Source organism: Elgaria multicarinata, chromosome 1, assembly GCF_023053635.1.
Source record: "Elgaria multicarinata webbii isolate HBS135686 ecotype San Diego chromosome 1, rElgMul1.1.pri, whole genome shotgun sequence".
Lineage (NCBI taxonomy): Eukaryota > Metazoa > Chordata > Lepidosauria > Squamata > Anguidae > Elgaria > Elgaria multicarinata.
Genome location: NC_086171.1, coordinates 77,459,450 through 77,480,719, shown reverse-complemented (window position 1 = coordinate 77,480,719; position 21,270 = coordinate 77,459,450). Strand labels below are relative to the sequence as shown.

Here is a 21,270-nt window from a genome sequence, read left to right as displayed (position 1 = left end):
ATGTTGTGCAGACTTCTACTGTTACTTTCTACTGTTAGTTTTACCCTACCCTGTACCTGTTTGCATTCTCTTCCCCTCCTTATTGTTTTACTATGATTTTATTAGATTGTAAGCCTATGCGGCAGGGTCTTGCTATTTACTGTTTTACTCTGTACAGCACCATGTACACTGATGGTGCTATATAAATAAATAATAATAATAATAATAATAATAATAATAATAATAATTTGCAAGCCAGGTTCTCTCACTTAGACTGCAATCTTATGCATCCTTACATGGCAGTAAATCCCATTTAACGTGCTGGCATTTATTTCTGAGTAAACATTTTGTTTGTTTGTTTGCATGTTTGTTCGTTGCTACCTTTCTAGATCACCCAATAGGCAGAATACTTTGGGTGATTCACAAAGTAGAGATGAAAGCCATAAAATACAAGAACAATAAAATATACCATAAAATCTAAAACAAATTAAGAAAGCCGCAGAGTAAAACCAACTGGAGAGGGCAACATCAGTGCAAGGATCTAAAAGCATATTTTTAAACAGAAAAGGGCACAATGTAGGTGCCAGGCAAGGACATTCCACAATCTGCACCACCACTGGAAAAGTCTTCTCTCTGGTACCCACCTGCCTCTTCTCATCTGAGAAGGGCATCAGCAGAGGACTTTAGGTCCAGGAAGTGATATAAGGGAGGAGGCACACCTTCAGATAACTTGACTCCAAGCCATTTACGGCTTTAAAGGTTAATACCAGAACTTTGAATTGGTCCTGAATGAGCAGGTCATATAGATGACTGAGCACTGTCATAATACAATCTTATCTGCAAGTCCCAACTGTATCAAAGGTAGCCCCACATACAAAACATTGCAATAATCTATATGGGAAATTATCAGAGTGTGGGTAACTGTAGCAAGGTGATTTCTTTCCAGATAGGGTTTCAGTTGAGATATCAAACAAAGCTGATAAAGGGCACTCTGAGTCACTGAGTCCACCTGTGCCCTCCAGCGACAGGGTCGGATTCAAAAGCACCTCCCCAAATGTGAGTCTGATTCTTTCAGCAAGAAGTGCAACCCCATCCAACAGCACTCAGCTGTTAGTGGACATTCGACAAAGAATGTCCACTAACACACGATACAACTTATCTGAATTTAGCGAGGAATATGTGTTAACTTGCACCACGAAAAGGAAAGAAAGGATTTTTTAAAACCACATGTTCAGAATATGACTGAGGTGCACTACAGCAGAACAAAATGGATTCTAGGCCATATTTACAAACAGTTGAACCCAGCAACTGTTGGGGGAACTGAAAGCAAAGAGGGGAGGAAAAACACCAATTAACCCTTTCCTTGCCCAGAAGGGCTCCTAATACCCATTGGCAGTAACTTACTTCTGAGTAAAGATGCATAGGATTGTGTGAGAGAAATCCTAAAAAACTGGCACAAACGAAACTCTCTGGTCAGTTCACAACAATTAAAACCACAAAGCACATTATAGATTGCAATATAAAATGTAAAAGTGTGAAGTTTTTCCCAAAGTTCTGCCTTTTAATATTTTAAAAAATGAAAATAATTGGAAAGCTGAAATTAGGGAGGAAGGAATCTTGGTAAGGGGTGTTTACACTGCCTGCTGTTCTTCCTCTAAACCAGTCTTCACCCAATCTGCTGCTCTCCAGAGATTTTGAACTTAAACTCCCATCAGCCCCAGCCAGCATGGTCAATAGTTAGGAATGCTGGGAGTTGTGGTCCAAACCATTTAGACAATGCCAGGTTGGGCAAGGTTGCTTTTAGAGTTATTCTTTAGCAGCTACCCTCAACCAATCTACCAAATACACAGGGGGTCAAAAGAGAAACTATTCCACTCTGTGTGTTCCCCAGTAAGGGCAAAAAGCAGGGTTTGGGGCAAGGGGGTGGGATGAGAGCAGCAATGGCTGAAAAGCTTTAAACACCCACTTCCCACAAATTCTTCCACAATCCTAATTTCAGTCTGGGATCTTACAGGGATTAGTAACAACATTTAAAAAGTCTGAATACAGCTTGTAAGTGGAAAGTGCTAATAAGCCTAACAACTCATGATGGAATATAAAAAAAATACTATTAGTATTATACTATGGAAAGTGTAGATGATTGTCAGCAGAAATCAATGGGCCTCTGGGCTTGCCTGGCTCCCTAATCCTGAGTCGGGAAAGGGTCGAAGAGGCTGAAGAAGAGAGGCTGCCCAGGGTGCTGCCCTAGCCTCGATCCTCTAAAGCAGCTAAGCTTTGCCTTCCAGAAGGCAGTCACAAGCTGGGCCCATGTGGCTCCTTCTCTGAAACCGGAGGAGGTGATGGGACAGAGGAGGTGACAGCAAGGCTAACTGTTAACCCTTGTCATGCCTTTCCAAGGCTGCTTTGTCTGGGTGAGCCCTCCTGGTAAAGCTGCCTCTGCCAACAACTGGGGTGGCAAGCTCCTTGTTTTTTGGGGGGCGCTTCCCCCCCACACACACACACACCATGCCCCTGCCACTGAGAGCAAGGCTAGTTTGAAACAAGCCAAGGAACACCAGGGAGACAAAAATGAGGCCACACTGGTTTTAAATCACGCAAGAGTGTTACTTACTATCCAATACCACTTCCAATCCAGGAGCCTTTCTTAAAGAATATCTGAAGTATTGGTTTGCCAGGTAACATTAGAAGTTGACAGTTCTTCTGAGAAAACAGCTACTTTACTCACTTCAAACTCTAATTGTTTCTTTTTATGAGTTTCAAGAGAGTTTATTCCCCATGCTGTAGCCATTTTAAAGAGATGGCTACATTGTTTGACTTCTGAAGTGTGAGAAATGTGCCTCCTTTCTAGATAATTGACCACACTACTTATTGCTCCTATGTTAGTCTTGGACTCTTGAGACACCTGTCTGTGCCTTCACATAAAAGAAATAGTGAAAATGTTTCTGAGCCAAAGTTTTGGCAATTGATTTCCAACTTGTCTGCTGACTAATGTTATCTTGGTACAAGTCAACTTCTCTAATTTGTTAGTCTTGGCTTTGGGCTCTGGCAAGTTTTAACTTATTCTCTATTCTTAAAATAAATACTGGCATTGCGCTTGGTGTATGATAGACCAGATATTGTATCCCATTGAAACAGAGGAAAGGGTGAGTGAGGTCATGATGTCATACAGTCTGAAAGTAGTCAAGGTATAAATAACAGTAGGTAGCACATAGAGGTTAGCCAATGATCTGTAGGACCTAGGACAGCTCCCCGGAGCAGAGAAGGTGCTCAGATGAGAGCCCTAGGAGAAACTGCCACTCAGCAGGATCTCTCTGAAACACACTGGACTCACGTGTAAGGAAAGGGCTCCGCATGATGTTATATTACAATTATTAATTCGTACACTAGACATTTAGAGCAGTGAGGTTATCCTGGAAATTCCCTCACTAAGTTAAGTCAGGATGTACCTTTCCCTTCAATGTTGAGCTGTGGAAAAACAAAAGTATCCTGCAGATTTGAAGCAGAAGCTTGCAGTGTATGATGCTAACTCACTCCCCCACAATACTTGGAGTGATTTTGCTTTTCTTTCTTTTCTTTTCTTTTTTTAAGTTCTTTTTAAGCTGAACTAAGTTTCAGATAAACCAGGGGGAGAGGGGGACACAAGGTTGATAGCTGAGCCAGCATTCAATTTTCTCTTGAGAAGTTATTCTCAGTGCATTCAGTTGCTAAATACTTAAATGTCCATGAGAACTGTATTCTTATTTAATTCTTGAAAAATCATACATAGTCTTCTTCTGCAAATAGGCTAGGACACTGGGAGCAAGCAGGTCATTCTTTATCTCACAAAAACAAACAAACAAAGAAGTTTTACTTCTCAAAATGAGGATGGTGTCAGCCCTGCCCCATATTACATGGATGGCACAGTAGCATTACCAGGAAGGATGAATATGGCAGAAATCATGACCCATCACTGTAGATGGTATTTCCCCCCCTAACCCTTGCATGTCACCTTGTGAGTAGTTTTGTCCCATAGAGAAGCCTAGTGCAGCCTGTAATTCTAGTAGGGATAGAAAAGTTAGGACAATGGTTTTCAGATTCTCTGCCATCAGAGAGCTCTTTCCACGCAGATGTATTGCCAATTCAACTTTTATGCCTTGCAGGGCATTCTGGGAAATATTCTAGATAGGGATGGTAAGTTATGTCAAGTCCAATTCCACTGGCTTTCTCTTTTTCCCATCTCCAAGTCCATTCTATGTTGGCTCAGTGTGGATGTTTGTTTTTATTTTAAAAGCAATTTTAAAGTAAATTGCATATTTTTGCACATTTTTGAAATTGTATGCATTTTTGTATACATCCACCTATTGACTAAAACATGTGTGTACGCATTTTTGAAATGTGCACATTTTATTGGATGCATTTCTCCTGTTCCATAGAATACGTAGAAGTCCTGAAATCTATGGATTTCTGAATGCAAAGTATGTCTGAGCCTATGTCCATTTCCAGGTAGTGTGAATTGAGAAAATCACTGAAAAAATTCTGACAGAATGGATTTCTTACACATCCCAAATTTTAAAGTGCACATGCAATTCATCTAGGGCACTGGTCAATCATCACTCCATAGGAACTGCGTGCCCTGGAACACATCACGTATCTCCCTTGCAACTGTGTACTGCAGGGAAACCTTCTCATTAAAGGACCTTAATTGGTTTTCAAAGAATCCCAGGATCCTTTGAAAACAATTTGAAAACCACTGAGGGTGGGAGTTTCTTGGACCTTATATACTCCCTTTGCATAGGATTATGATTCACCTGCATTGGTACAAATAACTAGTTGTTCAACTTAAGGTTTGGATTGTCAAGAAGTTGTAATAAAGTTAGAAATGCTTCATTTCTGCACTACATGTTTCAGTGTTTAGAATTAAATAAAAATAACATTAGCATTTTGTCAAATTTTTTAATGAAGCTTGGCAAATGAGAGGTTAAACCGCATTTATCTAATTACAGCAGGCCTCTAGGACAATAGAAGATGCATTCAAGTTGTCAGTTGTGATGCCTTCAGATATTTTATTCCATATACCTTTAGTGCAATAGAAAGCTGTTGTTGCACACACGCACACGCACACACACACATGCTTGCTGTATTCATGGGTATATGGTTGATAGCTTAAGATCAGAATACGGAATACATACAGATGTTGAAATGCATAAGATCGTAATCCCCTTCAAAACCTCTCAAGCAGTATTTTAAAAACAATTAGTGGTCTTAAGCTTAGGTTTGTATTTAAATGAAGATGAAAGGTAAGTTTTAAAATTCCACCACTGCATCTAGCAGTTATTGTATTGCTATTACTGTTGTATTGTCACAAAATACTGTGAACACTAGTAAAAAGGCATAAGAATATTTAACTACATACATAGCTGCATATATGTATCACATTATAAAAGAATAATACTAAACACAAATAAATAATACTATACATCTTTTCTGTCTTCTCAAAATATTGGGATGCCTGCAGTTTGCTTCTGTGGAATCAGCTTCATTTTGTCAGGAAGCATCTTGTGGCAGCTCTCATGAATGTATTAACTGGCCTAATGTGCCTGCTTTGGACAGTTGTTTTGGGGTGGGGGGGAAGTCACTTGTGGGAATTGATAAAATGGCGTTTCAGCCTGGGAGCAAATCCAGGCTCAGTCAGCCATGAAGCTAACCGACCTTTGCTTGCTGACTAGCAGTATAACCTACCTCATAGGGTTGTTTTAAAGGTGAGCAGGGGTTGGGGAATAGGATTACCGCATGTACATTTTGATATTGTTTGTGTTGTTATTTTAATTTGAATGCCATCTTGGGTTCGTTGGTAATTTAGGACAGTTCCCAATATTCCATCATATTCTAGTGACCCAGTTTGGACATGCATATCTCAGGTTATTGAGTTGAGATATGTGCAAGCCTTGTGCCCACATGCTCCACCCTTACACTGCTCTTACCCTCTTTCTTTCTTTCTCAACACTTTCAGGTTAATTAATTAACCATAGTTTTCTGTTATGTCTGAACTGAAAAACTATGGTTACCAAGATCAGAACAAGCTAGGATCTTAAACCATCTTCAGACTGTGCTGTGCTTTAAACAATTAACCAAGATAGTGTTGAATTGCAGTACCCTGAGTAGGGATGTACAGACTGTGCAAAATCTGTTCTGTCTGTGTTTTGTGGATTGTCAGGTGCCTTTTGTTCCATTATCTGCCCATCGACAGAATCAGATTTTTTTTCCTGTTTCCGAATTTGTGCACATGCAAATTTGTGCCAATTTGCATGGACACACAAATGCACAGATCCTGCAAACTGCACAAATTCTGGCAAAATGTACATTTTCATGTTTTTGCCTATGGGGGAAATGTGCAATTTGGCTGGGTTTTATATTTTTCATATTTTCCTATGACAAAATTTGCACAATATTCCCACAATTAAGAAAACGATCCTCAAGTCCATGGACTCTGCCTGACAGGAGAAAAGCAGTGTTGAGATTCTTGACAATATGAACTCATTTGGTTCCATTGTGGATTTCTTTGACATCCCTAACCCTGAGAAGAGAGTGGGCCAGGGATAGAACAAGGACAGAGGCTTATTATGGACAGAGGCCAGTGTGACAAAACAAGAAACAGAAGAAAGGATGGGGCTATACCAATAAAAGCAAACCTGATTCTCCATGGCTGGTTTCATCAAGGGCAAGGAAGGAATATGTTTAGCCCCAACCCAGTATCTTTCTGTGGGGAGCCCTGATAACTGCGTAGCTGCAATGTACTCTTATGAGGAAAAGGAAAGTGCTGCCCTTGGGAATATGGCTGTAATGACAGCAAAAATATGTTCTCTATCCCAGCCCTTGGTAAGATTGCAGGATGTGTTTGGCATGCGTGCAACACATCTCTTTGTATCGAGCACACACACATATATACACACACAGAGGTGCACCATCTCATAGGTATATATATATTTCAATCATACCACAGCCTTTTCTGCACCTACATCTACCTCCCAACATATATATCATAAACACACACACTTTGGCCCCGTTCAGAAGACACCTTAAAGCATGGCTTTAACCACAGTGGTTAAGCTAGAAAGCCGGGCCATGTTCAGAAGATACCTTAAACCATGGCTTTAACTATGGTGAATAAAGCAAAAAGCCTTATTCACCATGGTTAAAGCTGTGGTTTAAGGTATCTTCTGAACATGACCTGGCTTTCTGGCTTAATCACCATGGTTAAAGCCATGGTTTAAGGTGTCTTCTGAATGGGCCCAGAGAAAGAACACACAGAAATAAAACACAGACAGCATTCCGCATGCAAGTCAATGGAATGAGAGTGGGAAAAAATGCTGCAGTGCCCCCCCCCAATGGCTCGGGAAGAAAAGCCCCCCAACTCCAAGGACCCTGTTGCCCCAAGGGTCTTTGGGAAAGGTAGGCTTCCCCCCCCCCAAAGCTGTTTTTCAGCAGTGCAGCTTCCCCCCATTCAAGTTAATGGAGAAAGGGAGGTTTCCATGTTTGCGAAGCCATCCATATCCTGGTTACATCCAGACTAGATTATTGCAATGCACTTTACATGGAGCGGCCTTTAAAGATGGTTCAAAGGCTTTGGCTGATGCAGAGTGCAGCTGCCCAGTTGCTTGTGGTGGACTAGGCAAGCAGAGCATTTAACACCAATTCTGTACTTGCTGCACTGGTTATTAGTGCATTTCAGGGCCCATTTTAAGTGCTGGTGATCACCTTTAAAGCCCTAAGCAGTTTGGGACCAGGTTATTTGAAGGGCTGCCTGCGCCTATATGAACCAGGCCAGACATTAAAATCAGCCACAGCATATGTGCCCACTGGTAAGATCTGACAGACAGGGCTTTTTCTGGAGTGGCCCCTTAGGGAATGTCCTTTAAGCAAGTGCATAACATTTAATGTTCTGGTTGTTCCAAACTGGTTTTCATTGAACGAAGGCCAATTTTAAGAATGTGATTTTTTTATTGTTGTCACTGCTTATAAACACGTTGTGTCATTGTTTCAATTAATTCTATTTTATATTTGTTTGTTTTAACATTTTATTTTGTGAACTGACTTGGAGAGGCTTTGCCTCACAAAGCAGTAAAGAAATACTTTAAATAAGAAAAAAAGAGATCCTATTTGTGCTCCAGTTTCTTTGTATCAGAGCAGCTTACTAGCAAAATCCCCATTTAAGCAGCAGTCAGTGGAACATGCAGATGAAAACTAAGACATGTGCAACCTGGTTTAACAGCAGTGGAAATATCAGGCAGGCCAGGCAGGTGGACGAAAGCATTTCCGAAATAAGTTGAGCTCCTACTACATAGGCTGACCGTATGAAAAGGAGAATAGGGCTCCTGTATCTTTAACAGTTGTACAGAAAAGGGACTTTCGGCAGGTGTCATTTATATATATGCAGCACCTGGTGAAATCCTTTCTTCATCACAACAGTTAAAGCTTCAGGAGAGGTACAATGATTTTGGGATTTTCTTATGACCAATATGGCTGTCTTTGTTCCCTTTTATAAGTCTATTGTAAGGTACAGTAGTAGAATTACAGCAGATGCTCTTGGATATGGTCTCCCTCAATCTTGAGTGTATCCAAGAGTAAGCAGTGTGAATCTTGCCCCAGCGCCCCCCTCCTGAAATCTTTTTGCCGCCTGCAAGCTCTAAAATGGCCCCATTAGAAATTACTCTTTGCATTGGGCCCATGGGCCTAATACCTCCCTGTTGTACTACTACTGTATATCAGAGTGGACAATGGGATATCGTTTACAAAACCAGAACTAATTTTAGTCTTATATTTTTTATGTATTTCCCCCCCCCCCAAAAAAATAACATTTTGAAGTGTTTGCCTACTCTAATTATAGCCTGCAATAGCAAATAGCTCCTTATGTTGCTCTCCTCAGGTAATGCATCTGAAGGAGTAGAATCATTATGCTTACTGGGATAAAGCCAGAGGAGAGATAAACTCTTTGCAGAGCATGTCTTGAAAGGAATAGAAAAAGTAAACACATAGATGAAGTGAAGTGCCTATCTGCTCCTCATATAAAAATCCACTTTGGATTTTAAGAATGATGAAATATGAAATATAATACCTGTTCTTTGTTGCAGCTTTTTATTTGGATTTGGAAGCCATGTGGGGAAATTATTCCCTTTGATGTCAGCTTATATGAGGTGCATCTTTTAAGAAAAGATTTTCTGTCATTTGCAACCACACACACACACACACACACACCTTCCTTTCTATAGCATTTTTCTGCTTATCTGTCTGATCAATAACTTTTAAAAAGAAAGGGGTCTGATCCATTCTGTAATTTCAGGAGATAATGTAAACTTCACTGTATAGTTAGTATTCAGTGTATAGTTAGATGAGTAATCATCATCTGTTCACCCTCTCCTTTAATGTATCCTCTGCTTTAACTGTATTGCCTCACAGTAGTGAACTGAACCCTTGTATCAATTAGCCTGAAAGGAAAAGCTGGTGGTTGATCACATAGCACCAATATCAGAATGATCCAGTTATCAGCAGTGGGCATGTGAACAGATTCAGTTGCACTGTGGCTGGAGACAGACAATAGTTCCCTCCACACGCCCAAATGCACTGATTTTTTTAACTGACCCCAGAATAGTTGTTTTTAAATGGATATTGCCTGTTTTTGTATGTATTTTATGTTTTTATGATTTTAAATGTTGTATATTTCTTTTTAATGTTCACTGTTTTTAACTTTTGTAAACCACCCAGAGAGCTTCGGCTATGGGGCGGTATATAAATGTAAATAATAATAATAATAATAATAATAATAATAATAATAATAATAGAATACCTTGAACCTGGCTCAGTAGCAAACTGGCAGCCAGTGCAGCTGTTTCAGCACAGGTGTTATGTGCACTTGGTGAGGCACTCCATTCAACAGCCTTTGCTACAGGTTCTGTACTAGGTGCATCTTCTGAACCAGCCTCAAGAGCAGCCCTACATAGAGAGCATTACAGTAGTCCAGCCTCAAAGTTACCAATGCATAAATCAGAATGGTAAAGCTATCCCTGTCCAGGAACAGGCACAGTTGACATATCAGCTGAAGTTGGTAAAAGGCCCTCCATGACATCTTGGGTGTCTAATGACAGTGATGAACCTAGAAGCATTCCCAAACTGCATACCCATTCTTTCATGGGGAGTACAACTCCATCAAGAACAGGTAAACTCCCTAACTCTTGGACTTTGCCACCAGTCCCAAGCTCGCATCCAACCAGATAGACCTCAGTAAGTCCTAGTTGCTATTAGTCCATCTGCTGCTGCTTCCCTTATCTAGATCATACATCCACAGACACCAGCCACGTTCCTCTATTTACTATGCAAAATGCTTGACAATCCATATTACTGTTGTATTCACAATAACACTATGAGACAGGCCCCTCATGGTTCCATTTTACAGATGGAGAAATCAAGCTGCTGAGACGTAGTGATTAGCCTTTCAGGTCCAAGTTCAACAGTTTCCCCCATTGGATCACTCTGATTATTAAAAGTCTCCTTCCTACTATCTGGCTATTTTCGTGGACCCAGGAAACTAAAACCATACAAGAAACAAGGCAGATCACAGATCTCAGCCAAAAATGGCTGAAGGGGGCAAGAAAAGTATGGATCCAGAGTGGGGGAGTGCTCCCAGCATTTTACTCCCTGTGGCAATTTGTGTAGTGCCCAGGACACTGCTTGAAAATGTCAAATATGCCCATGGGCCTGAAAAGGTTGTCTACCTCTGATCTAGACTGAGGGTTGATGTCTTACAATTAAGCAACACAACCAGCAGTGATAATGCCCTCTGTTCTAATGGGGTTTTGGACCAAATGTCTTATGATAAGTTAGATGAGGAAAGTAAGTTGGATAGAGCCATAGAAGAAAAATAGAATATTTTTTCTGTGAGCCAATTCTTCTCTTTGTGGCAACAAAGAACAAAATCTTTGGCCACTATAATGTGGCTAGAATATCTACACACAGCTTGATCAGTATGATTTGGAGCTACAGTGTTTCTCTGGCAGTCATTACAAATAGTACTAAAATTCAGTTGTAACAAAGTGGAAATAGCAGGAAAAATGTATCACTGCAATTTTGTTAAATAATTTTTGAAGAATATAATGGGAATGAAATGAATGAATGGCTATAGTTCAGCACATTATTCCCAATTTTCACCTGTTTGGCAATCTTTACCGGAGTTTCTAGAAAGCAGACATTGACAGACAGGAAAATCTCATCACTTCAGTTCTTTATGATGGCACTTGAGTGTAAGGAGGAGGCATATGTGGTAATTAAGTGTTCTCTAAAGATTGCCAAAAAGGTGAATAATTAGGTCTAACAAAGCTACATCAGTATCAAGAGTCAATTATGGATTCCAAGGCATTGCCAACTGTATTTTGAAATCTAAGAATCACTGCTGTAGTGATCACTATAAAGCCATAAATAAAACTATGTGAGAATTTTAGTTTTAAACCAAAGTCCAGTTCTTCAGTTTTGCTAGGTTATAAGTAATGCTTGCGGGGGGTGGGGGGAGAGGTACTTAAGTAGTTGTACCTTACTGTTGTTCAGCAAATGCATGTATTATTACTGTCTGGACCTCTGTGCAAAGAAATACAGAAAGTGTTAATGATGTAGATCCGAAACCAGCATATGCATTGGAAGTCATCATGATACTGTGACCTTGTACATAACTTCAGCGTCAGTCTTGTGAGAGGAATTCTGAACAAAATGTGTGGAAAATGGTTCTTTGGTGTTGTCAAGCAATGAGCATTTAGTTCTTCAGATAGTCTGAAGATGGGTGTGGGTGGGTGTATGCCATACAGCGTCTTTGGAGGCTCTGCACTAGCTGCCCCTGCCTTAAAAGGTTAGATGGGCAGTGAGCAGAGCTACGGCCTTTTTGGTGATGGTACCCCATCTTTGGAAATTTTCTTCCCAGAGATGTTCATTTGGCATCAACTTTACTTTCTTTTCGGGAACAAGTTAAGATGCCTTTATACTCTGAAGCTATTAATGGTTGATTTATTTTACTGCTGGGTTGTCTGTTTTATGCCATTTATTGTTTTTATTTGTTTTAGAGGTTTTATATTGTTTTCATATTTATACCTTGAAGGCTTTACCAAACAGAAATACACACACGCTATGTATGTGTCACAATGCAGTTACTGCTTTCATAGCAACCAAAATTCTTGTCTTAAGTAGGCTGATGGTGTTGATACTTTTCTAAAAGAAAAGTACTTACTAGGATTGCTCTCATACTTCCTATACTGCAAAGATCTCATTTAGGGATTGTGTGACTTAGATTTATGCAGTTTCAGTGAAAGCAATCCTTGGGTTAAGCATTTCTGTTTTTGTGGAATCATGAAGATACATCCTGGAGGACCTCCCACCCAGCCTTCCATAGGATGTGAAGTGGACATGGCCATGCCCCTGATGTCATTGGATGTGGCTATGTTCAACTGATACCATTTGCTCCCAGGCTCAAATGCCAGGATTAGCTGTGCACAGGTTTTCTGGGTTAGAAAAGCTCATGTGCAGCAAAACCAAGCTGGATTAGCCCTGTCACTCCTCCAGTGGGGAGCCATGGAAACTAAGTAGGTTCTACCCTGTCGTTGCATGCCTTGCCTCCTCCCCTTAGTGGGGAAGGAGTCAAGGCATGTGAAGGAGAAATGGCTGAGTCCCCCTTGCTTCTTTGATGGAGCAAAGGAGACTCCGCCGCTTTGCACCACCTGCGCTCTTCCCCTATTGCGGGAAGGAGGTGGGGTGCACAAAGTTGCTGAGTTCCCTTTGCTCCTCCATCAGAGAAGTAAGGGGAAGTCAGCTGCTTCACACACCCCACCTCCTTCTCCCATTGAGGGAAGGAGGTGGGGTGCACAAGGGAGAATTGTGCTTCATTCCCAATTTCGGATCAGAGTTAGCAGCAGGGATGAGGGGCGTTGGGACTCACCTGCACATGGGGAGAGTGGTTGCTTGCTCCAGCAAAGGTGAGCCCCAACACTGCTTCTACCCCCATCCACTGCTATCTCCAATCTGAGATCAGTGACAACAGAGGGGATCTTGCACCAGCGGGGGAATTTTCACAGTTATTTCCAACCTCAGACAGGACAGATCAGCGAGGGGAAACTTTCTGAGGTGATTCCTCAGGGAGTTGGGGCTTGTAGCTTAAATCCCACCCACCCCTGGAGGAATCCAAAGAGATTTTGCATCTCTGCCTTAGGGCAATATCAGCAGAGCTGCCTGAGCTATCATTATATTGAAGCAGTTCTCATTGCTCAGACCTGTGGTTTTAAATCTGCATGCTGAATTTTGTACTGTGTTGTGTGTGAGAGTGAGTGAGTGTGTGTTTGTTCTGTTTACATTCCATCCAGATTTTAAAGGTTCTTTAACCACAAGAAGGAATAACACAGGCTCCAACTCTAAACCTCCCAGCCTGTTATTTAAACCTCCATAGTAGCAGGACCTTCTGGACTTTTTTTTAGGGGCTTTGCCATTTGACATTTCCTGGAAGCCTCCAGATTTTGCTTTAAAATAAGGAGCATGGGGAGCACACATTGTTTTAATGAAAAGTAGCTGCTTTTTTGCCAGTAGGCTGCCAGATTTTGGCAGCAAATGCACTGGTAGAGGCAATTTCAGTGGCAGCAGGAAGGAGCACAGCCCCTGGTGTGTTCTGGGAGGAATTGGCCCCCAGAACCCCAGACATTGCCCACCAGGTTGCCACTAAACTAGGTTCAAGCTTCAGAATGTGAAGTCCTTGATAATGGGGCACCACTGTAAGGAAAGGGGTCATTTCTCAATGCTTTACATGCAGAAGGTCCCAGATTCAATCCCAGTTAAAAGGAGTTGGAGGGGTTGGGGAGTACCTTGTGACTCTGGAGAGACACTGGCCGTTGCTAGACCAGGGTTTAGCCCAGTGCAAGACCCGGGCTCGCCCCTGTGCGTCCACATGATGCACAGGGGATCCCGAGCTCAGGCAGGGGTCAACTCTCCCTTAGCCCGGGGTAATCGGAATGCTTGTGGCCCGGTATTTCCTGCGGTCTCAGGCTGAGCCCAAGACCACACCGCTTTCCCCAGCTGCTGCAATTACTCATGAGTAGCTGGGGAAAGTGGCGGATGGGGCATAGGGAGAGATTGGGGGGGGAAAGCAGAGATTGCAGTGGGGGGGAATGGAGATCACAGGGGGGGAAATCGGAAATCAGGGGAAGTGGAGATCGGGGGGGGGAATTGCGGCCAGGGTGGGGAAATCAGGGGCAGGGGAGCAGAGACCCTTTTTTAAAACAAACAAACAAACCCACTTACTTTTGTCACTGGTGCGCTCCTGCACACTTGGCCCTTTAAGACAAAAAAATGGTGGACGCGACAGGGCTTTCCTGTAGCCTGTCGCGTCTGACATGTAGACTGGGGCAATGGCCTGCGCTACTTGTAGCGCGGGCTCGCCCCTCCTCCCACACGGATCACCAGGTAGGTCTAGCAACAGCCACTGTCACATGAAGAAGCAAGGCCAGCCCTACCATTAGGGTAAATGAACATCATCAGATGGGGGGGGGAATTGTGTTTCCCTACCATCGCTTTGCCTCCTGCTTCTGTCCCACAATAGGGACGAACAGCTTCCTTTCTCTTCACACGGGGAAGAAAGAAGGAGCAAACAACCACCGTGTGGCCCATTCAGTGGGCATTTTTATCGTGCTGCTTCTCCCGCACACAGCAGGAAATGGCAGCAAGTTTCGTTGCAGCCCAAATAATTGCATTTTCCAGGTCTTTTTTTTAAATGGAAAAATGAGCAGAAAGAGCCGGAGACACATGGAAGGTGGACAGCGTCATGAAAAGGACCCACAAAAATCCGAGAGTGGCCAATAACGAGCATGCTATAAAATGCTCATCTGATGATGCTCTGAGATGGTTGACTCAGGCAGATTTTTGACATCATGAAAATGCATCAAATTTGTTATTGTTTATTATTGGATTGGAAACAAACTTAATCATACCTAGAGCTGATCCATTGAAATCAATGGGAATTGTTGATTTCACTGAGTCTACTTTAAGTATGATTAGGGCCATTGCTAGACCTACCTGAAAGTGCAGTCAGGAGGAGGGGCGAGCCTGCGCTGCAGCTAGCGCAGGCTGTCGCCCCAGTCTACACGTCAGATGCAATGGGCTACAGGAAAGCCCCGTCGTGTCCGCCATTTTTTTTGTCTTAAAAAGCTGGGTGCGCAGGAGCGCACCAGCGACCAAGGTAAGGTGCTTTAAAGAAAAAAGAAAAAAAGGGTTCCCTGCTCCCCCCCTGCCCCTGCTCCCTCCCATCTCTCCCCGGCTGCGATCTCTCCCCCCATCTCTCTCCCTGGCTCCGATTTCCCCCCCCCCATCTTTCTCCCTGGCTGCAATCTCTCCCCCCGATCTCCCCACCTTGGCTCCAATCTCTCCCCCTGATCTGCCCACCTCGGCTCTGATCTATCTCCCCCCGATCTGCCCACCTCAGTTCCAATCCCCCCCCGATCTGCCTACCTCAGCTCCGATCTCTCCCCCTGATCTCTCCCTCAGCTCCAATCTCTCCACCCCGGCTCCAATCTCTCCCCCCGATCTCCCTACCTCGGCTCCGATCTCTCTCCCCCCCGATCTGCCCACCTCAGTTCCAATCTCCCCCCCTGATCTGCCCACCTCAGCTCCAATCTCTCCCCCTGATCTCTCCCCCAGCTCCGATCTCTCCCCCCTGATCTCTCCACCCCGGCTCCAATCTCTCCCCACCCCAATCTCCCCACCCTGGCTCCAATCTCTCCCCTCTGATCTCTCCACCCCGGCTCCAATCTCTCCCCCCTGATCTCTCCCCCAGCTCCGATCTCTCCCCCCTGATCTCTCCACCCCGGCTCCAATCTCTCCCCCCCCCGATCTCCCCACCCTGGCTTCAATCTCTCTCCCCTGATCTCTCCACCCCGGCTCCAATCTCCCCCCCCAATCTCTCCACCCCGGCTCCGATCTCTCCCCCCGATCTCCCCACCCCGATCTCCCCCCCTGGCTCCGATAGGCCCCATGTGTGGCTTCTCCTGGATACGCACGAGTAAGCCACATAGCCGGGGAAAGCCACGGAATGGGACTGTGGAAATACCAGGCTACAAGTGGAGCCTGTTACCCTGGGTCAAGGAAGGGTTGACCCCTGCCTGACCCCGGGATCCCCTGTGCGTCATCTGGACGCACAGGGGCAATCCCTGGTGCAGTGGCGTAGCATGGGTTGCCGGCGCCCGGGGCAAGGCAAGTATTGCGCCCCAATCCATGGACCTTTAGCACTCCCTGAGTCCTTTCCACCAGTCCAGTATTAAACCCCTTACCCGCCCCCAAGCACATGTATTATATTTTAAGAAAATACTGATCTATTTAAAGTAAAATTAATTTAATACTAGTATACCAGTACTTACACTTATTTAAAATTGCCTGGTTTTAATATGTGCAAATTTTTCAATAACAGTATTGAAATCTACATTGAAATCTCTCTCAATTGACAGTATTCCTCCTCTTCCTGCATTGTGCACCTGATTCTTTTTTATTTAGCATCATGGCTGATATGATGACCTTGATATGATAACCGATCACCTTGCAGGCTGCATTTCCTCCCAAGCGGGCCTCTCTAGCACACGTGTCGCTGCTCTGTCCTCCTTCTGGATGACGTAGAAGGTAGCCAGAGCAGCAACGCATGTGCTAGAGAGGCCCGTTTGGGAGGAAATGCAGCCTGCAAGGCCTTCCTGACCTGTGCGCAACAATAAAAATGCTGTAAAATGTTATGTGGCAACGTTTATTTGCCCCGTCTACACAGTTGGATCTACACAGATTTTAATTTATTTAGTTATTATTACTACTTTTTTTCTTTCTTTTTGAAATTTTTGTGCCCCTAAGAATTTTGCGCCCAGGACAACCGCCCCTGAGCCCCCCCCCATGCTACGCCACTGCCCCTGTGTTAGCCTGGGCTAATCCGTGGTTTAGCAGTGGCCTAAGTCTGCATCCAAATCACCTCCAGGGAGAAGGAGAGGTGCTTGTGGGATTTTCTACCTAAAGTGCAGTTGGTATGGGTACTATGCATGTTGATTGGGAGAAAGTGAGGGTGCCTTTTGCTGCTTTGCCTCAGGCAGTCAAATGTCTTGGCCAGAGCTATGAAGAAGATAATGGGCTGGATGAACCAGTGGTGTAATTGAGTAAAGAGACAGGTACCTATGATCCATGATAGGTAGGCAGCACTCATTCAGCATCAAAATAATACAAGAGAAGAAAACTGGGTTCTGGGCAGAATTAATATTTTGTAGTTGTGTGTGAGAGCATGTGTATTATAATATATTTCTTTTGTTCTCTCCTTCTCCCCTTACAGCTTGTGGCCAATGCTATCCTTTTTGTCAGTGTAAATTTGTATGGGGTCTTTGTGAGGATTTTGACAGAGAGGGCGCAGAGGAAGGCATTTCTTCAGGCCAGGAATTGCATTGAGGACAGGCTGAAGCTGGAGGATGAAAATGAAAAACAGGTCAGTTGAAATGTGCTCGGTTTTTTTGGTTTTTTAAAATCTTTTTCTCTGGCATCACAGTGGTACATATCCTGCAGGACAATGGGCCGAATTGTAAGGAAAAGCATCTAATTGCAAAGTGTATATTTGTTTGCAGAACACTCGGCTGCCTTGCTCTTTACTTGTTATCAACAATGAAAACACAGCAGGCATAGCTGTTTCCATATTTAGTATAATAAGCTGCAGACAAAGCAAAAAAGCACACAGAATTGTGGGACACTTCGGCTGGCCAGGTGTAAGGTGGCACTTTCACCCAAAATGCAAATGATATTTTAATTTGTAAACTAGATTTCAGAGTCACGCTTCTTCTCCGCTTATCCCTAGAAATATTAGTAAGAGGAGGGTGATGGGAATACTTTAAAGCAACAAACTACACTGGTGTACTGAAATTAATTAGAAACCAGTAATCTATATCCTCTGGTAAAACATTAAATGGATGCTATTATGCAAATAGTCTTAAAACCTGTTCATTTGCAACAAGATCATTCAGATAAAGCTGCAGAGGAGATAACTTAAGAACAAAATTGCCATTTGCTGGGTTGGAAGCTGAATGCTCTATCTAAGGCAATGGCTAGACCAGGCCTATATCCAGGGATTGTCTTGGGATCATCCCTGTGCATCCAAATGACACACAGGAAATCCCGGGAGCAGGCAGGGACGACCCCTCCATTTGCCTGGGATAATCCTTAGGTCTAGCTAAGGCCTAAGGTGTTTGAGAATACTGTAGTTGTGGACTAGTATAGTTTAGAAATATTTTCTCCAAAAATATTTGCACATTCCTGAAATTGCATTTGCATTCACAAAATATGCATTTTAAAAAATGCACAATTTTAAAAATGTACAACTGTTGAAAATGTGTACTTTTCTCATTCAAACAAAATTAAAAAAAAAAACAGGTCGCAAAAAGAATGGGAGCAAGCCAAACTGAGCTTTGAAGTAAACTGGAGAATTTCAGCAAGCTCGAAATTCTCCCCTCCCTAAATGATATTTTATTGTGCCAGACATTAGCCCAGTTCCCCCTTGAACTTGCCTACTCACCCCTCCCATCTCTTCCTCTGGCATAGCCACAGGGAGGAGCTCAGAAGCTTTTGCTTCCGGTTTTGATTATCCACAGCTTGTCGTTTAGTCCGTATCAGAGAAATGTTATCAGACAAAGAAAAACATTAAAACCTAATGAGAAAGAAAGATTTCATCATGTGTAATTAAATGGATATGTGTCCTTTTCTTACCACAATCTATATGGTGCTGAGAAAAGGGGCTTCCCTTTGTGAATGTGATTGCACTGCAGTGCTTTTCCTTGGCACCCAATCAATCAAGTGTACGATCTCAATAGCTACATGCAGTGAGGTTTTGTCAGTGATTATAGGATTGCTAACTCCTTGTTGTGAACCCTTGTATATTTTTAGCCCAAGTCTATCTAACAAATATATATATGGGATATGAAGCAGAAATAAAATTCCCTTAAAATATTAGAAAATATTAGAAAATCATACATTATAAGGGACTATACCAAGTTGTAGACTGCAAAACAGAGGTCCCAAGTCCATGCCTGCAGCATTCATATGTGCCAGTGGTGCTCTGTACGTAGATTCCCCTAGTATATTCCCCTTCGGGCATGGGGTGCTTGTGCAAACTTAAAAATTGACAAACCACCAAATAGTAATTCACCCCATTCAAAAATTTTAAAAAATTGTCCAGCAGCTTGGTAGCTTCAATGAGAGCCAGTGTGGTGTAGTGGCCAAAGTGTTGGACTGGAAGTTGGGAGATCCGCGGTTTAGTCCCCACTTGACCATGGAAACCATTGGGTGACTTTGGGCCAGACACAGACTCTCAGCCCAACCTACCTCACAGGGTTGTTGTTGTGAGGATAACATGGAGAGGAGGAGGATTATGTACGCCGCCTTAGGTTCCTTGGAGGAAAAAGAGAGGGATATAAACATAATAAATAAAAATTAATAAATGAGCAATCCACATTGGGAGATAATTTCATAGGAGGGGGAATAAAGAAAGAACATGAGTACACCACATACTTGTTGGCAATGTTGTTACACAAGTACTTGAAAGGTTGTCACACAGAGGAAGGCCAAGATTTCTTCTCGATCATCCCAGAGTGCAGGACACAGAATAATGGGCTCAAGTTACAGGAAGCTGGATTCCGGCTGGACGTCAGGAAAAACTTCCTGACTGTTAGAGCAATTACCTAGGGAGGATGTGGGCTCTCCCACACTAGAGGCATTCAAGATGCAGCTGCACAGCCATCTGTCAGGTATGTTTTAAGGTGGATTCCCGCACTGAGCAGGGGGTTGGATTTGATGGCCTTAAAGTCCCCTTCCAACTACTATTCTATGATTCTATGAACAAGCCCTCAAAAATAATGTTGAAATGTGAAAATGGCACCACATGATATTTCGGGCTAAGGAGATGTTCTATGTTACTAGAAGTCTGCAACCAATGAATTAACAGTTTTGTTCAAAGAAAGAGTTGAAATTCAGCCCCACATCTATGGTTTTTACAATGGAGTTTCACAAAATTCCATAAGCAAATTCCCTGCCTCAAGGAGCTTATAAATTAGCATTGGCAGAGGGACAGGCAATAGTAGTAGCAAGGAATGAACAACTTCAGCTTGGTTAGACTGAGGATTAAATAGCTTAGCCCAAGGCCTCACAGAAAAGGTGAGTTTGGAGGAGAATTTGAAAGAAGAGAGGTGGGATCATAATTCTCTTCAGTGGGGGATAGGGAGTAACAAATGAGAATGGGCAGAGTCATGTTAGAGAGTAAGAGAAGTGGTTGAGTTGGAGGAGTGAAGTAAGCTAATAGAATTACCTTGCTGTGCACTCCGTAGTTTCATTATTTTCTAAACTACAAATATTCAATGTTAAAAATTATACCAATATTTTTAAATCTTTTTGGTTTCATTTTTACTTAAAATTCATGTCTCAGATTACTGTAGGATTGAAATAGCAAAATGTTAAAAAAAAAAAATCTTTCCCTGATAGTTTGTGAATGTCATGGTACTAGGGGGAGGGAGGGCTGGACATCTCTGTTGACATAACCTTTAAGATGTAAAATGTTGGCTTTGTGAGACGGAGAGAGCAGCTGTATCTCCAAATGATGTTCCCATTCTCCATGTGTAAATAGGGTAAATTATTGGTTTTGGGGAGAAGGGGCAACCTTTGCTAATTATGGACATATTTAGAGAAGCAGATATGTGAAGTTACTTTTGGTAACTGCATTGTTATATAATACTAGCAAATTGGACACAGGTTTGCATGGGTTGGAATAGCTCTTAGGTCGATACAGCAAAGTCTTCAAGAAAACCTACACAACTGTCAAAAGTTGGACACATTGTGCCCGTCTCATCTGAGTGAAGCCATGCCCGCTGGCATTCCTAGGCATGGCCCCTGCCATGGTGCACCTGAGCCCACCCTGAGATAGGGCCCCTGAGGTAGGGCTCCATCCATTCCATTCCCCTGAGGGAGGGCTGCCCCACATCAGGGGAGAGATGGAAGGTGTATAACCATGTCCCTCAGACTACTAATCTCTCGTGGCTTCAAATTGTATGGAATGCAAAGGTATGTGCTGGTTAGGGAAGTCTGCCTCTAGGCTCAAGATCTTACATCAGCCACATAGATACATTTAAATTAATTAGAATTAATGATTTTGGTTTAAAAACAAAATAACCACAGGGTGCACAACCCTAGGGTCACCTTAGTATGCATGCCAAGTTTTGCATGTCTTGGTTTCATGGTCTTGAAGCT

At 42.9% G+C, this 21,270-nt stretch overlaps 1 protein-coding gene across 1 annotated transcript in view; it reads left to right on the top strand.

Annotated features, from left to right (window-relative positions):
• ADCY1 (adenylate cyclase 1) overlaps nucleotides 1-21,270 on the top strand; it is a 182,547-nt gene that overhangs the window by 56,871 nt on the left and 104,406 nt on the right. The window contains exon 2 of the mRNA XM_063130721.1: nucleotides 17,324-17,473. Within this exon, the coding sequence (XP_062986791.1) occupies nucleotides 17,324-17,473 (150 nt within the window). The remainder of the gene's footprint in view (nucleotides 1-17,323; nucleotides 17,474-21,270) is intronic.